The sequence below is a fragment of the Notothenia rossii genome (genome assembly GCF_949606895.1).
Source record: "Notothenia rossii genome assembly, chromosome: 7".
In the NCBI taxonomy this organism is placed as follows: domain Eukaryota; kingdom Metazoa; phylum Chordata; class Actinopteri; order Perciformes; family Nototheniidae; genus Notothenia; species Notothenia rossii.
In genome coordinates, this window is record NC_136905.1 from 10,679,397 (window position 1) to 10,697,409 (window position 18,013).

Genomic DNA, 18,013 nt, shown 5'->3' on the forward strand with positions numbered 1-18,013 from the left:
CTCTCTCTCACCACCCCCCCTTCGCTTCCTGCCGACACTCAAGTGGTAACGTAATAAGAGGAAAATCTCACCTGCAGAGCTTTAATGTTGTGAGAGGAGGAGACTAAAGGCCTTTGGTTGCTGGGTGGGTCTAAATATGCCCTATAATTGATGTGGAAATGATTCTTTGAAAAAGGTACTTTGGGTATTAAGGTGAAAATACATCATCAAAAAAAAAAAAAGTGTTTCATAATTTTCGCTAAATTAACTTTGATGAGTTTTGATGTGAACATAGAATGACTTGCTTGATTTAAACACCAATTAATTGAAATTGTAAAGAAGTATTTATACAAAATGTGCTGTATTTCATATTGCTACATGGGATCAACAGGTGAATAAACACTTTTAAACAACGTTTCTACCTTCAGGGATCACAATACCTTTTAAGTGCACTGTACAGTATGAATCAACATAAAAGAAGATATTAGGTGACAGTAATTTGCATTGTTTGGGTTACTTTGGTTTTAGTTTGTTTAAACTGTGCACCCAGCATTTAAAGATTTACTCAAATAACTCAGCGGATTACGCCTTTGTGAGTCTATACGAGTACAGGTGAGATTTCACTGCCCTGTGGGGTGAGTGTATAGGAAACTCCTGGTTTCTATTCAACACAATGTGAAATCAGACCCTCTCTCTCCCTCTGCCATAAAGCCCCCACACACTACAATTACCTCTTTGTTGACTAAAGACCGTAGAATTCTTGGGCACCACACGAAAGGCACAATGCAGGTGACAGAAGTCCTTCCTTTTTACATCACAGCTCCATGAGACATAGAAAATGGTGTCTGCTGTGTTCGGATTATTCAATGTGTTGATACAAATGATACACAAAGGTTCAAGAGAAAATGATGTTAGTAAAATCAAGTCTGGCTTCCAATTCTGCTTGTGGTGTACGATATTTGATTATTTCTGGAGTTGTATACAGTCAGAAAAAAGCTTTTTACGTATCAGAAAACACTTGAAGGATACAAATATAATTAAAAATAACAAAAATGATGTAAAGTATGTGTCCAAAAGAATGTGTCTCCACCATCTGTACATCATTGCTGGTGTCAGTGGGGTCAAATGCACAGCAGGTGTAACAGAATGCCTTTAAAACTGTACTAACATTTATTCATATATGTCAGTATAGCAGTAATGTTACATCTGCCAATTAGTTAAAGTTCAGTGTGTTTGTGGGACTGTCAGCAGGATAACTGCACTACTATGAGCCCAATTTACATGAAACCTGGTTGTAAGATGAATCAATGGGGAAAAACCCTTTTAATTTTAGACCAGATCCAAATCACACTCAAAGGATTATTCACTTTTGTTGATGGAACATTTGGCCAATATGCAAAAGTCTGCGCCCCTCAAGTAAAGTGAAATGCCTAAGTTAGGTTTCCTTTTAGGTGACGGAAGCAGTTTGTGCCCACACTGCTGTTGGGAATACAGTTAAATAATAACTATTTTAATATACTTCAACATATAAGTACTGTTTTAACCCTTCTCTTGCGTTAGGTCATACTATTTTCGGTCAAAATTGACCGGTGTGTTTGGCACAGTGATATCTCTGGAACCCCTAATCCAATTTTGATGGTTGATTTGGACAGTCAAAGCAAGTAGAATCAAGCGATGGCAGACAGAGTGACACCAGGGGTGAATTTCAAGTTATTATTTTGCAGTAAGTTCAAAGATAGTGCTTACTGTACATTACTGTATACTATAGAAATGCTTGCCATGTAGGCTGTGTTTACTGGAGATGTAAATGCTTTAGTTGGTGTTGTAGCTGAGATTCTTCCCGTTCCAATGATGTATGGGATGTATTGATTTGATACAAGCAAGTCAGTGTTTCATTGTGTACTTTCAACTACAGTTTGTGGTCCAGACCCACCGGTGGGCCCATCAAGTTCAGCATTCACTGCATTCACTGTGATGAATATAAAATAAGACACTGATACTGTTTTCATCAATGAACATTTAGAGAAACATAAATATTCAGGGCTCCTCTCCCTCAGCGGCCTCTCCCTCAGCAGCCTCTCCCTCCGGGGCCTCTTCCTGGTCTGTTGACTGTTGGTCAGGCTCATAGTCTGGATCGCTGTTGTCTTCCATTTCTGAGACATCGTCCTCTATGTCTGGTTCAATCTCTTCTTCATCTGGTTCAAAACATTTGTCCAGAGCTTCTCTGACAGAAAATCGCCTAATCGGTCACCTACTCATTTTGTCAATGAGTCAAATGTGAGCAAGGCACAAATATAACTGCATGAGAGACAGTAATGGAGGGGCATTTACTGCGAGAAAGCGAGAGGCTTTTCTTTCTCAAGGGGCCCAGAGCTCACACCTGTGAGAAGGTATGATACATTGTATCATACAGCGCGAGAAAGTGAGAGGTTCCCAACTTAGAGTAAATTGTTTTTTCTGGAAGGTGTGGGGGGGACATAGCACAAGAAGTAAGTGTGTGTGAGAGAGAGAGAGAGAGAGAGAGAGAGAGAGAGAGAGAGAGAGAGAGAGAGAGAGAGAGAGAGAGAGAGAGTGTGTATGGAGATGTTCCATCTGCTGGATGAACATAATACACTCATACTCATTCTTTTTCCGAAAACATCATGGGTGTTTCACTGTTGATTAAATCACAATAAATTCAATGCAAGTGGTGATCATCAATTGTATATGTTCAGAGTCCTAGTGTGGAGGATAACATAAGGTCTTGAGGCAATTGGATGAAAAACACAATATTTATGATAAAAAACAAAGTCACTCGGTCACTTTTGACCCGAAACGCAAGAGAAGGGTTAAGACAGACTTCTAACATTTGAACCTGTTTTTTAAACACAAGAGTGCAAGACCTATCAAGACTGTACATATTAGTTTTTTAGTAGATAGCTACAGTGTTTAATGTCCCATCAGGGAGATTTGTTTAACACATATACACAAAGCATACATGCAAAGCCCTGCACGCTTTTTTGCCTAGCATATGCAAAAAATATCCTCATTATTAGCATAGTTCCAAAATGTCATGTCCAAAGTTCGCCTCATACACATAGTCAAATTTGTGACTGTGAGCAGCTTAGATTACTCAGATATCATTGTTATTGTTTGCACCTGGGATGTAGTTTCAGTATATTATTTTTGCGTGCACATGGATAACTTTTGAATGAGTGCATGACCCGAGAGTGTTCTCCGTCTCTGTGAATGAAGACAACAGATACATACGCAGCGCACCTGAACACAAGCTGACCATGCAAGGGCTGAATTTAAACGGCTATTCATGTACAACAATTAACCATGAAGATATTGTCTGCAGGCTCGTATTTCACTTGAATGCTCCGATTTACTTTGAAACCAAAGACTCTTGTATGATTCAACCAGGGAGAAATGCTGCCTCCTTTTCCCAATTGATTTCCTAACAATAAGACATGAAAACATATCTTTAATAAGGTTTCTGACTGGCTACAAAAGTTATTATGTTTATAATAAAGAGGGTCAAGATGTGTAAATGTTTTTAGTATAATGCAAGGGCCACAGGCCAACAACAGCTTCAAAAAAACAATTTCCCTCAAAGAAAACCCCCTACATGCCCTGTTGTCGCAAGAAAAAAAGTGCAAGAGGAAACATCCATTGAAACTCAGTTTGCTGTTCTCTGATCCACACTAAACCAGATACTTGGCATCTCATCTTGGGTGCAAGTTCATCAATGTTTGGGGTCAGGCTCTGAGCTGAGGAAGGTGTGCGTTGTAGATGCAAAGAACCCGACTTCTTTTTCATGGAACTGTTTCTTCGGGACATGCGGCCATGGGCGTAATGTCCACTGTAATGTCCAAAATCCTGTTTGTTTCCCCCCCACTTTTCAAATGTGTTTATTGTTACTTTTTTACTCAAGCGGTCAACGTCACGGAGGAGCGTCTGTGTGCGTGTGGCACGAGCGCATTTTGTGAGAGACAGAGAGAGAGACACAGAGAGAGACAGAGAGTTACAGGGGTTGTTGTTAGCATCTGGTGCTTGCTCGGAGCTAACAGAGATTATAAACTGTTTCAACAATAAGGAGAGGGAGAGCTCTCTCCTGTGGGACTGAGAGATAAAGGACTCGCTGAGCAATTAGATTGTAAACTTTAGTCCAAGTTGGTCTCGGTTTGGTCATCTTTGTAAACAAATATGTCCACCTATTTAATATAGTTGTTCAAAATAAGTTAAGAAATCATTCCAATGTCCAGCAAACAATTAAAAACACAGTTTAAAAGGGGAGTGATTAGTCAAATATGCATAAATAAAAAGAAAGAATGCAGACTAGGTAAGATACAGATAGGAGAGAGGAGTATATCAAATATTTGGTTATTAGTTGTGAGCATATTCTAATGGTTTTTGGAGTATTGAAATATATACAGTTCTGTTTCATATGAGTGTTGGGAGCTGTATCGATACATCTCTTAATTTGTGCACCAGATTGATGCCTTTAACTTCAATTTAAAGAAACAAATCTTCCCGGGGGAGCATGGCCCCGGACCCCCCTAGAGGATGTGAGGTTATCACAAATAAAACAGGCTCACATGGAAAGGATACTAGATAAGTTTCCGCACTCATCATATACACTACACATTTTTCTTGGATTTTTTAACAGCATAGTCCCTATATATATATTTGTAGAGAGACAGGAAATGGAATTAAATCAAGAACAATTTTCATTGCGGAGGACCCCCTGTTTTGTCCCCCCCCCCCCACTTCTCAAACCAAAGTTACACCCTTGCATGCGGCTGCATGTCCAGGCTGCGCTAGCTAACACGGCTAGTGTTGAGCGCCGCGCTTTAGCCGAAGAAGCTGACCGGTTCTTCCTGGCCGCCCGGCAATCTAACCCTGAGGTACTGGCCACTACACGCAGCGGCATCTTCCCTGGCCCAGCAGAGGCTCCGGGGCAGACGACATCGACCAACAGCTAACAGCGACAGCTAACGGCTAACAACTACATCTAACGGCTAACAACGGCTAGCAGCTAACGGCTAGCAACGATGACTCATGGCTAACGTGGGCAGCTAACGGCTAGCAACTAACGGCTGACTGCTTCCATATGTTAACATCTGACTGTTAACCCTTTTTGGTGGTGCCGGAGAGGAGGTTCGACCAGGCCTGGTTGACCTCGTGTGGATCCTCTCACAATTTCACCTACTTGCTTTTGATCGTGGACAGGACGACTCTTTTGAGCTTTTTCCGGTGCCTGAGAGGAGGGTCGACCAGGCCTGGTTGACCTCGTGTGGATCCTCTCACAATTTCACCTACTTGCTTTTGATCGTGGACAGGACGACTCTTTTGAGCTTTTTCCGGTGCCTGAGAGGAGGGTCGACCAGGCCTGGTTGACCTCGTGTGGATCCTCTCACAATTTCACCCGGATATTCACGCCTGTTCCCACGTTGCAGCACAGCGACCCAGTTTTCTACGACTGGCGGATGTTTTCTTCGTCCGCCATGACGCCTACCGAGGCCCCCTTAAGGCGGCTCGTTCCATGGCCCGGCCCTCATATGCAACCCCACCCTCCTCGGCCCCTGTGGTGCTTCCTCCCGGACGCGAGGACTGTGCCATGTTTGAATTCTGGGGGGGCTTGTGTAGTGATCACTTATTAATACATAATTCACTCATGGAACTACAGGTTGGGGGTATTGTTCCGCACGGACACTATGCTTACAGTACCTCCGGGGTATATACTGTGTCTTCCTTCCTTTCTCTTTCTCTTCTCTACTCGGACTGCAAGCCAGCAACATGTGCTTTTCTGCTCCTCAATAAAGCTACCTTTTGCACCTTTGATGCACCGCCTCCGTCACTACAGCGTGCAATATACCAGCGGGCTAGATCTAATAGTAATTAAAAATGATCCTGCGGGCCGAAATTAAATCCACCAAGGGCCTGAGTTTGACACATGTGGTCTAAACCACAACATGAGGATTTGGTAATGGCAATACATTTATAATGTTTTGTAAAATAATAAACACAAAGCACCGTGTCCACAAAGAGACACATTTTGGGTTCATGCTCCAGCAATTTGGATATTAACAGAAGGGTTTTGTATGCATGCAGTCACAAAAAACAACCAGTCAACATTCCTAGCTTCAAGTCTCTAAACCCTGATTTCGAGGTTATTTGATTTAAAGATGATCATATCAAACAATATTGTCCCTTAAAACTAAATATATAATACAGTCAATATAAACAGCATTAGACATCAATGCATCCCCATGACATGCTTAAAGGTGGAGTATGTAATTTTGGAGAAACCAGCTCAAGTGCGCTAGAATTTGAAAATACACAACTGGAAAAAATCTGCCCCTTCCTTCAGACTTCCTTACAGAGCCCCTCCTCCAACACGCACGAACCCGCACATGACCAATGAGGGCACGAGGTAAGTTTGTGCACAGGTGGAAGGCTGACAGGCAGGTAGGCCATCCAGTTATTTTAGCCAGCCCAGCTCAGATGACTGGTCGTGCTTTTTACAGCGCCACGGCTTCCACAGATGACATTTTTTAATGTATTTATTGTCAAAGCATTTAATATATTCATTGCTATCGGGATGTTAAGAGCATTCCATGGAATATAACAAAAAGTGTTTCTGAAATAAATGACATACCCCACCTTTAATCTTAAACTCCCCTGCAATGGGCATTAGTTCTTACAATTACCTCATGTTGTTTGTATAAACGTTGTTAAGACTGTATTTGTATTTAAATCAAGTGGAGATACCAAAGTGAACAAAAGTACCAAAAATGTCCGGTTGATTTTTAGGAACAATTGTAAAGAACAACACAAAGACATCTTGAATAGTATATACAATATATTAGGCTATAATATTTAACTTATCACTTGACAGCAAGTGTCACTGTCCACATACTTGATAACTGTTATCTGTTCTTTATGGTAAACTATGCACACATACCTCAATGACCATTGAGAAAAAGTCTAAAGTCCCTTGGGTTTTAATATTTTACTTAGAGTAAAAACTCAAGAGTCAAATTATGAGGTAGTACAGCCAGAAGAAAACATATGTGTGATGTCACAGTTTGTAAAATGTACGCCAAGTACTGTATGTTGACAAATAAGTGGGAAATCTAGATTTTTTTTAAAAGAAGCATATTTGTTGGCCTACATTTAGCATTGTATGTCTTCAGCTACAACTGAACCTAAGGACCCTGAATCCTCTAACAGGAGTTACAGTTGCACTGCATGTGGAGGCTTATTCACATCGTTTATAGCTCAGTAGCCCAAATTAAGCAACCTGGATGCAACTGGCCTGTTTCAGTGCATGACTAAGAGGATTAGAGAAGGTTTACCGACCAGGTTCACACACACTTGCTGCATAACAGGTCAGTTAGCCTTGTGCGCCACATTAGCATTCACAATGGACTAGGACAGCATTGAGCAGACATGGGCGCCATTTCCTTGTGACCACACACATGGGATTTTTTCCTCCCATCCTACAGTTGAGCTTCTGGCAAAGGTCAGTGTTTAGCTCCATCTGGTTATTCCCATAGAAAGCTTCCCTGCATGTGTTTGTTTGTGTTTAAGATCATAGCGTGTTAGCACCAAGCTGCAGACGGCCTACTTTTATTTAGCAGCCTACACCTGATCTCTAGACTCAACTAACCACAAACAGCAACTTTGGTCATCAATACACAGTATTTTAGAGATCTGACCTAATTTTAGATTAAGTACCTCTCCTATTTATGAGCTTCAATCTGAGCGGGGACAGAGCACTAAGATATTTTACTTAAGCAAAAGTGGCATTCCATTAAGTGTAGACATACTTACAACTAAAAGTCTTGCATTATAAAATGTAACTAAGTAAAAGTACACAAGTATAAGCATAACAATACCAAGTAATCACTCTACACAACAGTCCATATACAAATTATATTATTGAATAATTGATGCATTATTGTTTTTTAACACTTTAATTTTACAGTTGTTTAAGTTTGAGTATTTTTTATGACATGTTCTACCAGGTGAATTTGACCAAGGGATCATTCAAGTTGAATGTTTTGTATTAATATTCTGAATCTTCAATGTAACCAAAGTTGTCTAATAAATGTAGAGGAGTAAAAAGAACAGTATTTGCCTATAAAGATATAAATTAGCAGGAAATAGATATAAAAGTAAAGTAGGATTATCTTGTTAATTGTATTAAAGAACAGCTATTAAGTAAGTGTATGACGTTACTGTTCACCACTGGCTGTAGCAGGTAAATCACATTAACAGTAATCATGTTTATCTCAGTCAGAACAGCGTGAAGTGAACATGCTTCATCATGACCTCATATATCCTGTTGACTGCGTTTACCTGGACATTCAAGGGGATCTTGTGCACCTGCAGGTTCCTCTGGGTAAGTGTTAGCTCTGTGAAATGTGCCCTTTAAATGTTTTCTCAATAACACATTTAGATAATTGTTGTACTTTTTATGGTGACTATAAACCGTCAGTATTTGCATTTCAGATATGCCCATATAATGCCATCAAATTCTTGCCTAGGGAGAGGCACATTCAAGAACACACGAGCCGACAGCTGAAACAACTTGTGGGTAAGGATCTCATAAACTCAGCAATAAACACTGCCCAATAAAATCGTTACTTTTAATTAAAACATATTTAGCAGGCTTAAATATATTCAGAGATGTTGATATGTTTTAGCTCCACAAGCAAACCCTTTGACACATAGAGGCTACTACAGTGGACAGCTTTTCAAAAGGTGTTTTCTTATGCATGTCTTTTGATGGCATCGTTGCACCATCAGCCACTACATAGGACCCTATTGCATCATCCCATACACTGCCACTCAGTGGAAAAGTCAGTGTAAGTGCATGATACATTTCTCTAAACCAAGATGAACGACAGAAAGCCAGATGGACCAAGGCTGCGTCTCAGGTCGGTTAAATGGAATCCTTGCATCCCTCACTTGCGTCGTTCCCCTGCGTTTAGTCCCTCCCACCAGGGAAGCATGGAGAGACGCAAGGAAACCACGAGAAGCAGGGAAATTAATTTTAAGAGCAATGGGACGTCCTTTCCTCCGGAGCGTCAGGTGAAGCGACGTCCGTTTGTGATGACACCGCACAGCTGAAGTCTTGACAGTGCATGCGCTGCATCGTCCAATCAGTGAGCGATACACATTAAGGGGGCGGGGCGAGTGTCTGAGGATTTCACCGGAGGATGTTCTGGTGGTTCCTCGGTTATCGCTCCTCCATTATCGCTCCTCGCTCCTCGATCTTCGGTCCTCCGGCAGAAATAAGAGCCAAGGGACGCTACTCAAGATGGCTCAGACAAATCAACTTCCGGTGATACCGAGGACCGACGAGCGAGGAGCGAGGAAATTAAAATAACCGACCTGAGACACAGCCCAAGTCACCTACCGATATCCTGCCAATCCTTTTATGGAAAGCGCTCCCTGCAGGTGTAAAACATTTGGTGACATCAAGTAACAACTAAGGAATCATATAATTCATAAATTGTCAAAGTATTGATTTTATTACTAATTGATTTTTGCAGGAAATTATGATTATTCACCTGTCCGCTAAAGTGGACGTCATGCATCACTGGCTATATTTCAACAACAATTCATACTGTACTGCTACTGTTCTTCTTGAAAATACTTCATTTGCAATATCTTTTTGGGCCTTAAATCAATATACTTATTATAATGTAATTTTAAGTTTGCACATCTTTATTTATCATTTTTTCCAAATGTACATGTTTTCAGTTCAGACTTTAACGCATACTCTCCACCTGAGTGGACATATAAAACATTTCTTTTCTAAATTTGAAAAAACTAGATAAAAATAAATTAAAATTAAAATCTTGTTTGTCATGCCCCAAGAGCAGTCCAAAGTTTAAAAACTTGGTAAAAAAATCCTAAGTGAGGCTTTCATAATTCATGCATGAAAGGGATGTGCATTGGTCCTTATGTTTTTTTTTGGGAGACAATAAAAGTGAATCTTCCGGTATCACTCTAATTAAAATGTAATGACGGAAAACAAATTATATATCAAGGTAAACCAACAACAAGCTCTATTGTCTTATCAATTTTGTGAGGCCAAAGGTATATTTGCATTCTACGATAATTACACTTTACATCTGTGTAGGCAGAGATATGATGTGTTGAGCTCATTTTACTTTATTTATCAGGTTCTGAAAGTAAAGGGTTTGCAGTCATACCAGGCAGCCCAGACCGCGAAGGAGCTCTTCATAAAAGGCTGACAAAAACCGAGAAAGAGATTCTGGCAATCAAGGCCAGGGCCGCCTGTGAGAAAGCATCATGGGAGAGGAGGTTTACGCAGCTGCAGAGAAAGCACGAGGATCTATGTAATCAGGTGTGTTTGCATGTGGTTAAAGTAGTGAGTAGTATTCAATGGTTTACTTGTTTAAGTAACAATACCACAGTATACAAATACTCCAAGTCCTGCATGCACAATTTCATGTAAGAAAAAGTACAGAAGTATTGGAAGCAGAAGTTTTAAACATAAAAAATACATAATAAAAATACTCACAAAGCAGAGTGGCTACTGTCAGTGTTCTAGTCAAATGTGAGAGAATCAATAATATATATTGTTCTTTCATAGAACTGTCTAACTTATCTTGAACATTTTATGTTTCGCATTCTTTGTGGTTCATGTACTTTCTACTGTAGATATGTTTATTTGCCGCTGTTTATTGTTTTTATTTTATTATTTCATTACGTTGATAACTTATTTCCAACTTTTAACGTTTTTTAACGCCTAAACTGCTGCTACTGTAACTAAATCATTTCCCATCCATCTACCTATTTATCTGTCTACCTATCTATCTATCTATCTATCTATCTATCTATCTATCTATCTATCTATCTATCTATCTATCTATCTATCTATCTATCTATCTATCTATCTATCTATCTATCTATCTATCTATCTACTGTATCTATCTATCTATCTATCTATCTATCTACCTATCTATCTATCTATCTATCTATCTATCTATCTATCTATCTATCTATCTATCTATCTATCTATCTATCTATCTATCTATCTATCTATCTATCTATCTACCTATCTATCTATCTATCTATCTATCTATCTATCTATCTATCTATCTATCTATCTATCTATCTATCTATCTATCTATCTATCTATCTATCTATCTATCTATCTATCTATCTATCTATCTATCTATCCATCTACCTACCTACCTACCTACCTACCTACCTACCTACCTACCTACCTACCTACCTACCTACCTACCTATCTATCTATCTACCTATCTACCTATCTATCTATCTATTTACCTATCTATCTATCTATCTATCTATCTATCTATCTATCTATCTATCTATCTATCTATCTATCTATCTATCTAGAGCTTTAATCAGTAACAATGATGATATTTTAGATCCTGATCATATTTTCATGTATGTTTTTTTGTATATGTAGTTGGAAGGTATCTATAGCACTACGAACTTCAGTACATGTTCTTTGTTACTTTCCACCAGTGGTAATAATAATTTCTCTTCTCTCCCCAGCTGGCCTCTCAGGCTGTGTTGGTGAGAGAGGCTGGCTGTGATGAAGAGTCGGTGGGGAACAATGGAGAAACACTTGAGTGTTCAAGTAAATGACAGTAACACAGTGAGCTCATTCAGATGTATGCTTTCTAAATTCAATAACAATGTCGACTCTCATGTACAGGAGGTCTCTCAAGAATGATGCGCCAACACAAAGGGTCTGATGTGTCATCAAGAGGCGACGTAAGCAGTTTGTCAGGCAGTCAGTTCTTCTCATCAGTGACTCTGAGCCCAAGACCTTCCTCCTCCTCCTCCTCCTCCTCCTCCTCATCTTCAGCCTCCAGGTACAGTGATTGGTAGAGAGTTGGTTTAGATTAATATTGACCGTTCTCATATCTGTACAGCACATAACAAGCAGCAGCTAGAGTTAGATTATCTCAGCACAGTGACCTGAAAAAGGGAAACAGCGACCTCTATAGGTCACTCATTTATTGACCTCTTTAAAACGACACAGCTATATCACTTTTAAATTATGAAAACGGCACACACTGTTTTTCCTTTTTTGTATTTTTTGTATTCTTCTTTACTTTAAATGTTCTAAATGTTTACAAAATACACGTCACACTACTTTATATTTGCTTTTAACTTCTTGCTTCCTCTTACTGGATTAATGCATACACCATTATCACCTAAAGTAAATTCCATGTCTGTTTAAACTTACTTGGCGTGAACTGATTCTTTCCCTGATTTGCATAAACTGCACCCAAAAAAACAACAGTTTACGGGGGTTGTGTGCAGGACTGCTTCCTGGTTAGGAGGGAGGGAGCATTACTCTCAGGCTTCCTTATACCTGCTTCCAGGCAGGAACTTGTCCAGTACTGTAAAATCATGTTTTACTATTCAGTTATGTGCAGATTAACAGGCGAATAATGCAAATCATAGGATTTCCAGCTGCTATGAGGTGGATTTCACTATACTTTGCTGTACACAGCTTCACATTTGCTGTACGGACGTGTCTTAGTCTCACTGAGAAATGCTGAATTGTAGGTGCAAGGTCATGTTTGGCTGAAAAAACTTCAACAATGAGAGCCCTTGGTTATAGGCAGGGTTTGAGTTATGTGGGAGCCAATGGGAGCTGAGTTCCCATAAGGAGGGGTCTGAACTCCCACGGACGCAGTGAAATCATACATATGTGGGCGTCGCTAATTTGACTTGGTATTGTGGTGCATACTTAAAAGTAAAAGAAAACTCAAATAAACACAGATAGCAAACTATATTTAAGAACGCTATAATAACATTACAAAAAAAGACAAAATATAGTAAAATAGATAATAATATAAAGCAGTCATTTACATTGAAATAGAAAGCAATAAAATATAAAATACGTGCATTAAGCAAACCAGATATTGTCAACATTGTGTGAATGTAATGCATAGAGTCTATGATGTTGCTGAGGTGAAGTGGTCTAAGATTGAATACATGTTACATATTTTTAAATGTATTTCACTGGACAACTAAAAAAAACGTAAAACTAAACCCTCGCTCCCTCCAGTGTGAGGTCATGGAGGTCGTCCAAAGGTCCTCACCGGGTTTTTGTTCCCCATTCCCCCATGGACCTGGAGCTGGGTCACCGGGTCAGGATCATGCTGCCGTCGGGACGGGTCAGCACGGGAACGATCCGTTACCTGGGCCACCTGCAGGGGGAGGCAGAGCTCCATCTGGGGGTGCAGCTGCTGACACCTGATCACGGATTGCATGGTGGCAACCACAAGGGACACAGCTACTTTGAATGGTAACTGATCTCATTTGCCTACTGTGTGAACACAAGCAACACGTTGCATCTCAGGGTGTGTGACCTGACATTCAGTGCTGCTCCATGATTTATTGGGTTCCCCACTGCGTCACTCGGATATCACATTACAGATTTATATCTTTGCTATTAACTAAAGGCAGGATCGTCTGAAATTAAACTCTTATTGTAGAACATCTGGCTCGTTGAGTTAAGGCATAAGACTACAGCCCTTAGGTATTCAGCTGCCTCCAGACACACTTACAACAATTCTTTGCACTTAGCTGTAAACTTGTCAACTGCTCAATAACAGCCTTTCGAGGTGAAGCACAAACCTGTCATGTGAAGTGTGAACTCATTTGCCTGTAGCCTGACACATTCTTCTCCTAATTAATGGAAACAGGTTTCGTATGTAGTCTTCTCTTCAAAGACCCAGTAGGGAAATACAAAAAACACATGAACTACACATGGGAAATTGAAAACAATATCTTTAAAACTAGGTCTATGTGCCTTTTCTGTACCTTCTTTTCACTAAAACTCATTAAATCATTAATATGAACTTTTAATGTATGACTTCAAGACTGTAATGGAAATATGTCTTCATAGCGATATCTTGATGATTTTTCAGTAGTGTCTGTATTTCATTTATCTCTTAAAAATGTGTTATTTCTCTCCCTTAAAGCAATCCTGGCTATGGCGCCTTTGTACCTTTCCACAAGCTCCTGATGGCCTGGGAGTGACAGAAGTACAGACTCCTGATTTAGAGCCAACTGGATGCATGGCAAGAGGGCCAAGAAAGCAAAAGAGTAGTTACATTAATGCATTCTAAAAATGTATTATAAAGAGATAAATCTTTGTATCAAAGTATTTAAAAAAAAGTGTGTATTGTCTTATGTCTTATATAACAATAGCTTGTTGAATACTTCTGTTTTGTGAGCTTTGGTACCGTACACAGTAATGTTTGACTTGCAGAAATAAATGGCTGTTCTTTTGTTGAGTTAGTCGGTGGATTAGTCCTCTCACTAAACAGGCCATACAGTGTCTTAGTCCCACTGAAAAATTAGAGCAAGGACATGTTTGGTCGAAAAACTTCAACGATGACCGCCCTTGGTCATAGGTCACACAAACAGGTTGTGCACTGTGCACAAAATCTGCTTCATGCCCTAAGCCAGGGGTGTCAAACTCAAATACACAGTGGGCCAAAATTAAAAAATGGGTACTAGTCGAGGGCCGGAATGTTTATTTCCAAAACTTATTGAAATGAACTTAAACCTGGAACTAACAAAGCTTAAATGATTGCCTATAAAAACAACATTAAACATTAAATAATCAGTTACATTAATTTCTTATGGCTCTATCTGCAGAGTCATTTCTTATGATTACATTTTTCCACAGGCCAACAACAGCTTCAAAAAAACCATTTCCCGCAAAGAAAAAAACAAACATGCCCTGTTGTCTCAAGAAAAAAAGTGCAGAAGGAAACATCCATTGAAACTCAGTGTTCTGCTCTGTGATGCTAGCTCAAGCAGATACTTGGCATCTCATCTTGGGTGCAAGCTCATCAATATTTGGGGTCAGGCTCTGAGCTGAGGAAATCCTTAGGATTGAGTGAAGGGGTGCGTGCAAAATACCGGCGGGCCAGATCTAATAGTAATTAAAAATTATCCTGCGGGCCGAAATTAAATCCACCAAGGGCCTGATTTGGCCCCCGGGCCTTGAGTTTGACGCATGTGCCCTGAGCTAAACACTTAAACATGCTCACAATGTTAACATGTTTGTGTTTAGTAGGGATTTTTTACCACAATTGTGTTATTTTAGCCTGAAAACATGATCAAATGTGCTGATTACCAAACACAGAAATATCACTGAAGTACAGTAGGGACTGATGGGAACGTCATTAGTGTTTCAGGTATTTGGTTGAAAACCAATGCTGTCAGGAGATTAGAGTTACTATCCCTCTTCTGGGGACCATGAATGTGTTCACCCAAATTCCAAGTAATCCATCCTGACAGTGTTTCTAGAGGTAAACTGAAGTCTGTGCGAAATGTAATTCAAAATCAATCATATAGTTGTCAAGCTTACTATGTAAATAAACAGGAACTCAAGAGCAGCCACAAACTGTGTTAATTCGATAAGTATTTAATTTAAGTGAACATAGAAACACACACGCAGTCTGACCTCCCCCCCTCAGGCAGTTTTTTTATTCAGCTTGCGACATCAGTGAACATTACTCAGTTTGTAAAACTCCAGACTTTTAAGAAAAATGATTGAAGTAAGAGTCCTACTTGTGAAATTGAGTAAGAGAGTTTGGTGAAAGATCTTAGGCAATGTGGTATGATGTAAGCGAAAGTATTTGCCAATATTAAGTTCCTGATAAACTTTAGAAACTTATTTACAGAGGCATTAGCCAAGATCAAAAAAGTACGACACTCCATTTCATACATGACATGTTTTTATTTTGAATATGGTTTTTTTAAGACATGCTAACTGTAAATTGATCCAACAGAACATATTTACACAACACTTGTTCCGGGAGTGTTTCATGAAACTGATGCAGATTTACTGGAAAGGTTGATGACACACAGGGAAATGACTTTCGCCTTCACTCTATAAAAGACTTCACAGTTTCCTTGTTCCTTATGATTTATTATAAATAACATTTTGGAGCGGGAATCCAGCTTCAACCAGCCCAATGTGGCTAAAGCTTAAAAAATACAACATACTTATTTCTCAGGTATAATATAGAAAAACCCAATTTTCTGGAGAACTAGAGTGAAATAAAAAATAAAACTTTAAACAGCCATTTCTTATTGCATGAGAACTTTTATATAACATTTGACACAATATGCATCAACAGTCAAAACTCTAGAAGCACTAGGCTTAACTTTTTTGGGTAAAGTGACACATTTCATCCAAATGATTGGATCACACGGTCACATTTGACTATAATGTCATACACATACATTGAACAGATGTCTTAACTGTTCATAAATAGGAAGGCACATTTGCATTTCTGCATTGGCAACTTAGTTAAACATATTCAAATGCTTAATCAAGATCATGATCATTCATCCCAGATCAAATGCACGCTAAAGGGACATTGAAAATGTTTTCTCTCAGTGATTGTGCTGTTATGTATTGTGTCTCGATATGTGTCTATGTTGATGTTACACATGTAGCTGCTGTGATGCAAGTCAAATTTCCGACTTGATCTGACCATTAAAGTATTATCGTATCCATCGACACAATTAAGCTTTTCAAGCAAATCCTTGTTTGCTTTGATAGAGTGAACACAAATGTTATGGTAGTTCTGACTTCAAAGAAAGCAAAGGTAGAAAATCATCAGAGGATTATCAGAAAATCCCTCTCTGAGCCTTCAGGTTGAGGATTTCTGCAGCCAGTTTCTCCGCATTCGTCACATGAGGATACATTTCCATGACGGTATCCACCTGACTGGGGTTGAAGATGGCATGCAGTTTCTTTCGGAGATCCATCCTTTTTTGTGGGTCAAACGCATCAGGGGATCCATGCGTTGGGCCCCAGGAGTGGTACTGCTGGCCCTTGTAAGAGCCGCTGTTGGAGTGTGAGGAGTGGGTCGAAGAGGGGAGACTACACGGTGTCCTGGCTTGGGGCAACCCCTGAAATGGATCCGACCAGTAACTTTGCTGATGATGCTGGGCTCCACCGTAATGCTGATGGGTGTTTTGGGGAGGCACACTAGGCGGGAACATTTGAGGAGGGTAGCTGTCATATTGGGAATGACCCTTGCAGTCTGGGTTTCCATGAGGTTGCTGGTAAACTGTTGAGGGGCCTACATGGGAACAGCACCTGCAAGACTGGCTGCTGTTGTTGTTCTCTAAATGCACTGGGGCCTGTCTGGGTCCGGCGTGGGCACTTAGCTGCTGGAGCCTGGGTCTGTTGGGGTTACTGAGGCAATGCGAATAGTCAGAGTACTGACTGTCATAAGAGCCAAGGCCAGAATCAAGGTACTCGTGAGAGACGTTGGCATAGTATTGACTGGGCATGGAGTGCATCCCAGGCCAATCTGTGTGACACTGGTTTACAGGACAGGGCATTTGATTAGGACTTTTTCTCTGATCCTCCCAGTACAGCAGTGTATTTTCACAAACCTGACTGGGATGTGAAGGACTTTGCCTGTCTCTTGTGTGCTCTTTGGTAGAGTCTAAAGGATAGGAAAAGGCATTATGAGCAGGATCGGACTGGTGCTGCCTGGGTGATAATCTGGCATTTCTTTCTTCTTTTACAGTAGAAATCTGGGCTTTTTCTCTCAGTTCATCCGCCAAGGACAGGTAAGACTGGTTCGACCGCTCTGGATGGTAGAACTTACATTTGATGCCGTAAGTGCACTTTTTGTCTGAGGAAAACAAAAGATACACAAAGATAAGTTAAAGGTCATGTAATTTAGGATACAGTTTACTTCCTTGTCCAAATCTTAAAATAGCGGAGCTCGGTGCTTATCAAATCTTACCATAAGGACAGAGCTGTCTCTTCTGCTCTGTAGGCAGAGGATTTCTCCGAAGGAAGTTGTCAAGACTGGGGCCATGGCGACCCAGAGGGTCATCTGGGGGCATGAACCTGGGGGGGAAAAAATGATAAATTGCTGATTTCTTTCTTTATTTGAGACAAATCAGCTGGGTGCTGCACGATTATCTGTTGCTTACTTGTCATTCACAAAGGAGAACATGAGAAGCC

At 40.1% G+C, this 18,013-nt stretch overlaps 2 protein-coding genes across 3 annotated transcripts; one reads left to right on the forward strand and one right to left on the reverse strand.

Moving 5' to 3' along the window:
- Window positions 1-8,280: 8,280 nt before the first annotated feature.
- LOC307046851 (uncharacterized protein) lies at window positions 8,281-14,276 on the forward strand. Of its 2 annotated transcripts, none has more exons than XM_079693507.1 (7): window positions 8,281-8,371; window positions 8,468-8,566; window positions 10,164-10,348; window positions 11,533-11,617; window positions 11,696-11,855; window positions 13,064-13,303; window positions 13,983-14,276. In XM_079693507.1, exons 1-7 carry the CDS (start codon window positions 8,287-8,289, stop codon window positions 14,038-14,040), a joined length of 912 nt encoding a protein of 303 aa, XP_079549633.1. In that variant the 5' UTR covers window positions 8,281-8,286; the 3' UTR covers window positions 14,041-14,276. The 2 variants fall into 2 exon arrangements, with proteins under 2 accessions (XP_079549633.1, XP_079549634.1); XM_079693508.1 differs by having other exon boundaries at window positions 8,285-8,371; window positions 8,482-8,566.
- Window positions 14,277-15,734: 1,458 nt separating this feature from the next.
- Window positions 15,735-18,007, reverse strand: zc3h12aa (zinc finger CCCH-type containing 12Aa). The gene is made up of 3 exons (XM_079694506.1): window positions 17,983-18,007; window positions 17,790-17,896; window positions 15,735-17,675 (listed from the first exon to the last, which is right to left on the reverse strand). Exons 1-3 carry the CDS (start codon window positions 18,003-18,005, stop codon window positions 16,654-16,656), a joined length of 1,152 nt encoding a protein of 383 aa, XP_079550632.1. The 5' UTR covers window positions 18,006-18,007; the 3' UTR covers window positions 15,735-16,653.
- Between the last annotated feature and the right edge of the window lie 6 nt (window positions 18,008-18,013).

Excerpts from the sequence above, each read along its gene's own strand:
- LOC307046851 (XM_079693507.1), top strand. The coding sequence starts at position 8,287 with ATGCTTCATCATGACCTCATATATCCTGTTGACTGCGTTTACCTGGAC. Across the intron at positions 10,349-11,532 it reads ACGAGGATCTATGTAATCAG|CTGGCCTCTCAGGCTGTGTT; the intron begins GTGTGTTTGCAT and ends TTCTCTCCCCAG. Across the intron at positions 11,856-13,063 it reads TCCTCATCTTCAGCCTCCAG|TGTGAGGTCATGGAGGTCGT; the intron begins GTACAGTGATTG and ends CGCTCCCTCCAG.
- zc3h12aa (XM_079694506.1), bottom strand. The coding sequence starts at position 18,005 with ATGTTCTCCTTTGTGAATGACAA. Across the intron at positions 17,897-17,982 it reads TTCTCCTTTGTGAATGACAA|GTTCATGCCCCCAGATGACC; the intron begins GTAAGCAACAGA and ends TTTCCCCCCCAG. Across the intron at positions 17,676-17,789 it reads GAGACAGCTCTGTCCTTATG|ACAAAAAGTGCACTTACGGC; the intron begins GTAAGATTTGAT and ends TGTTTTCCTCAG.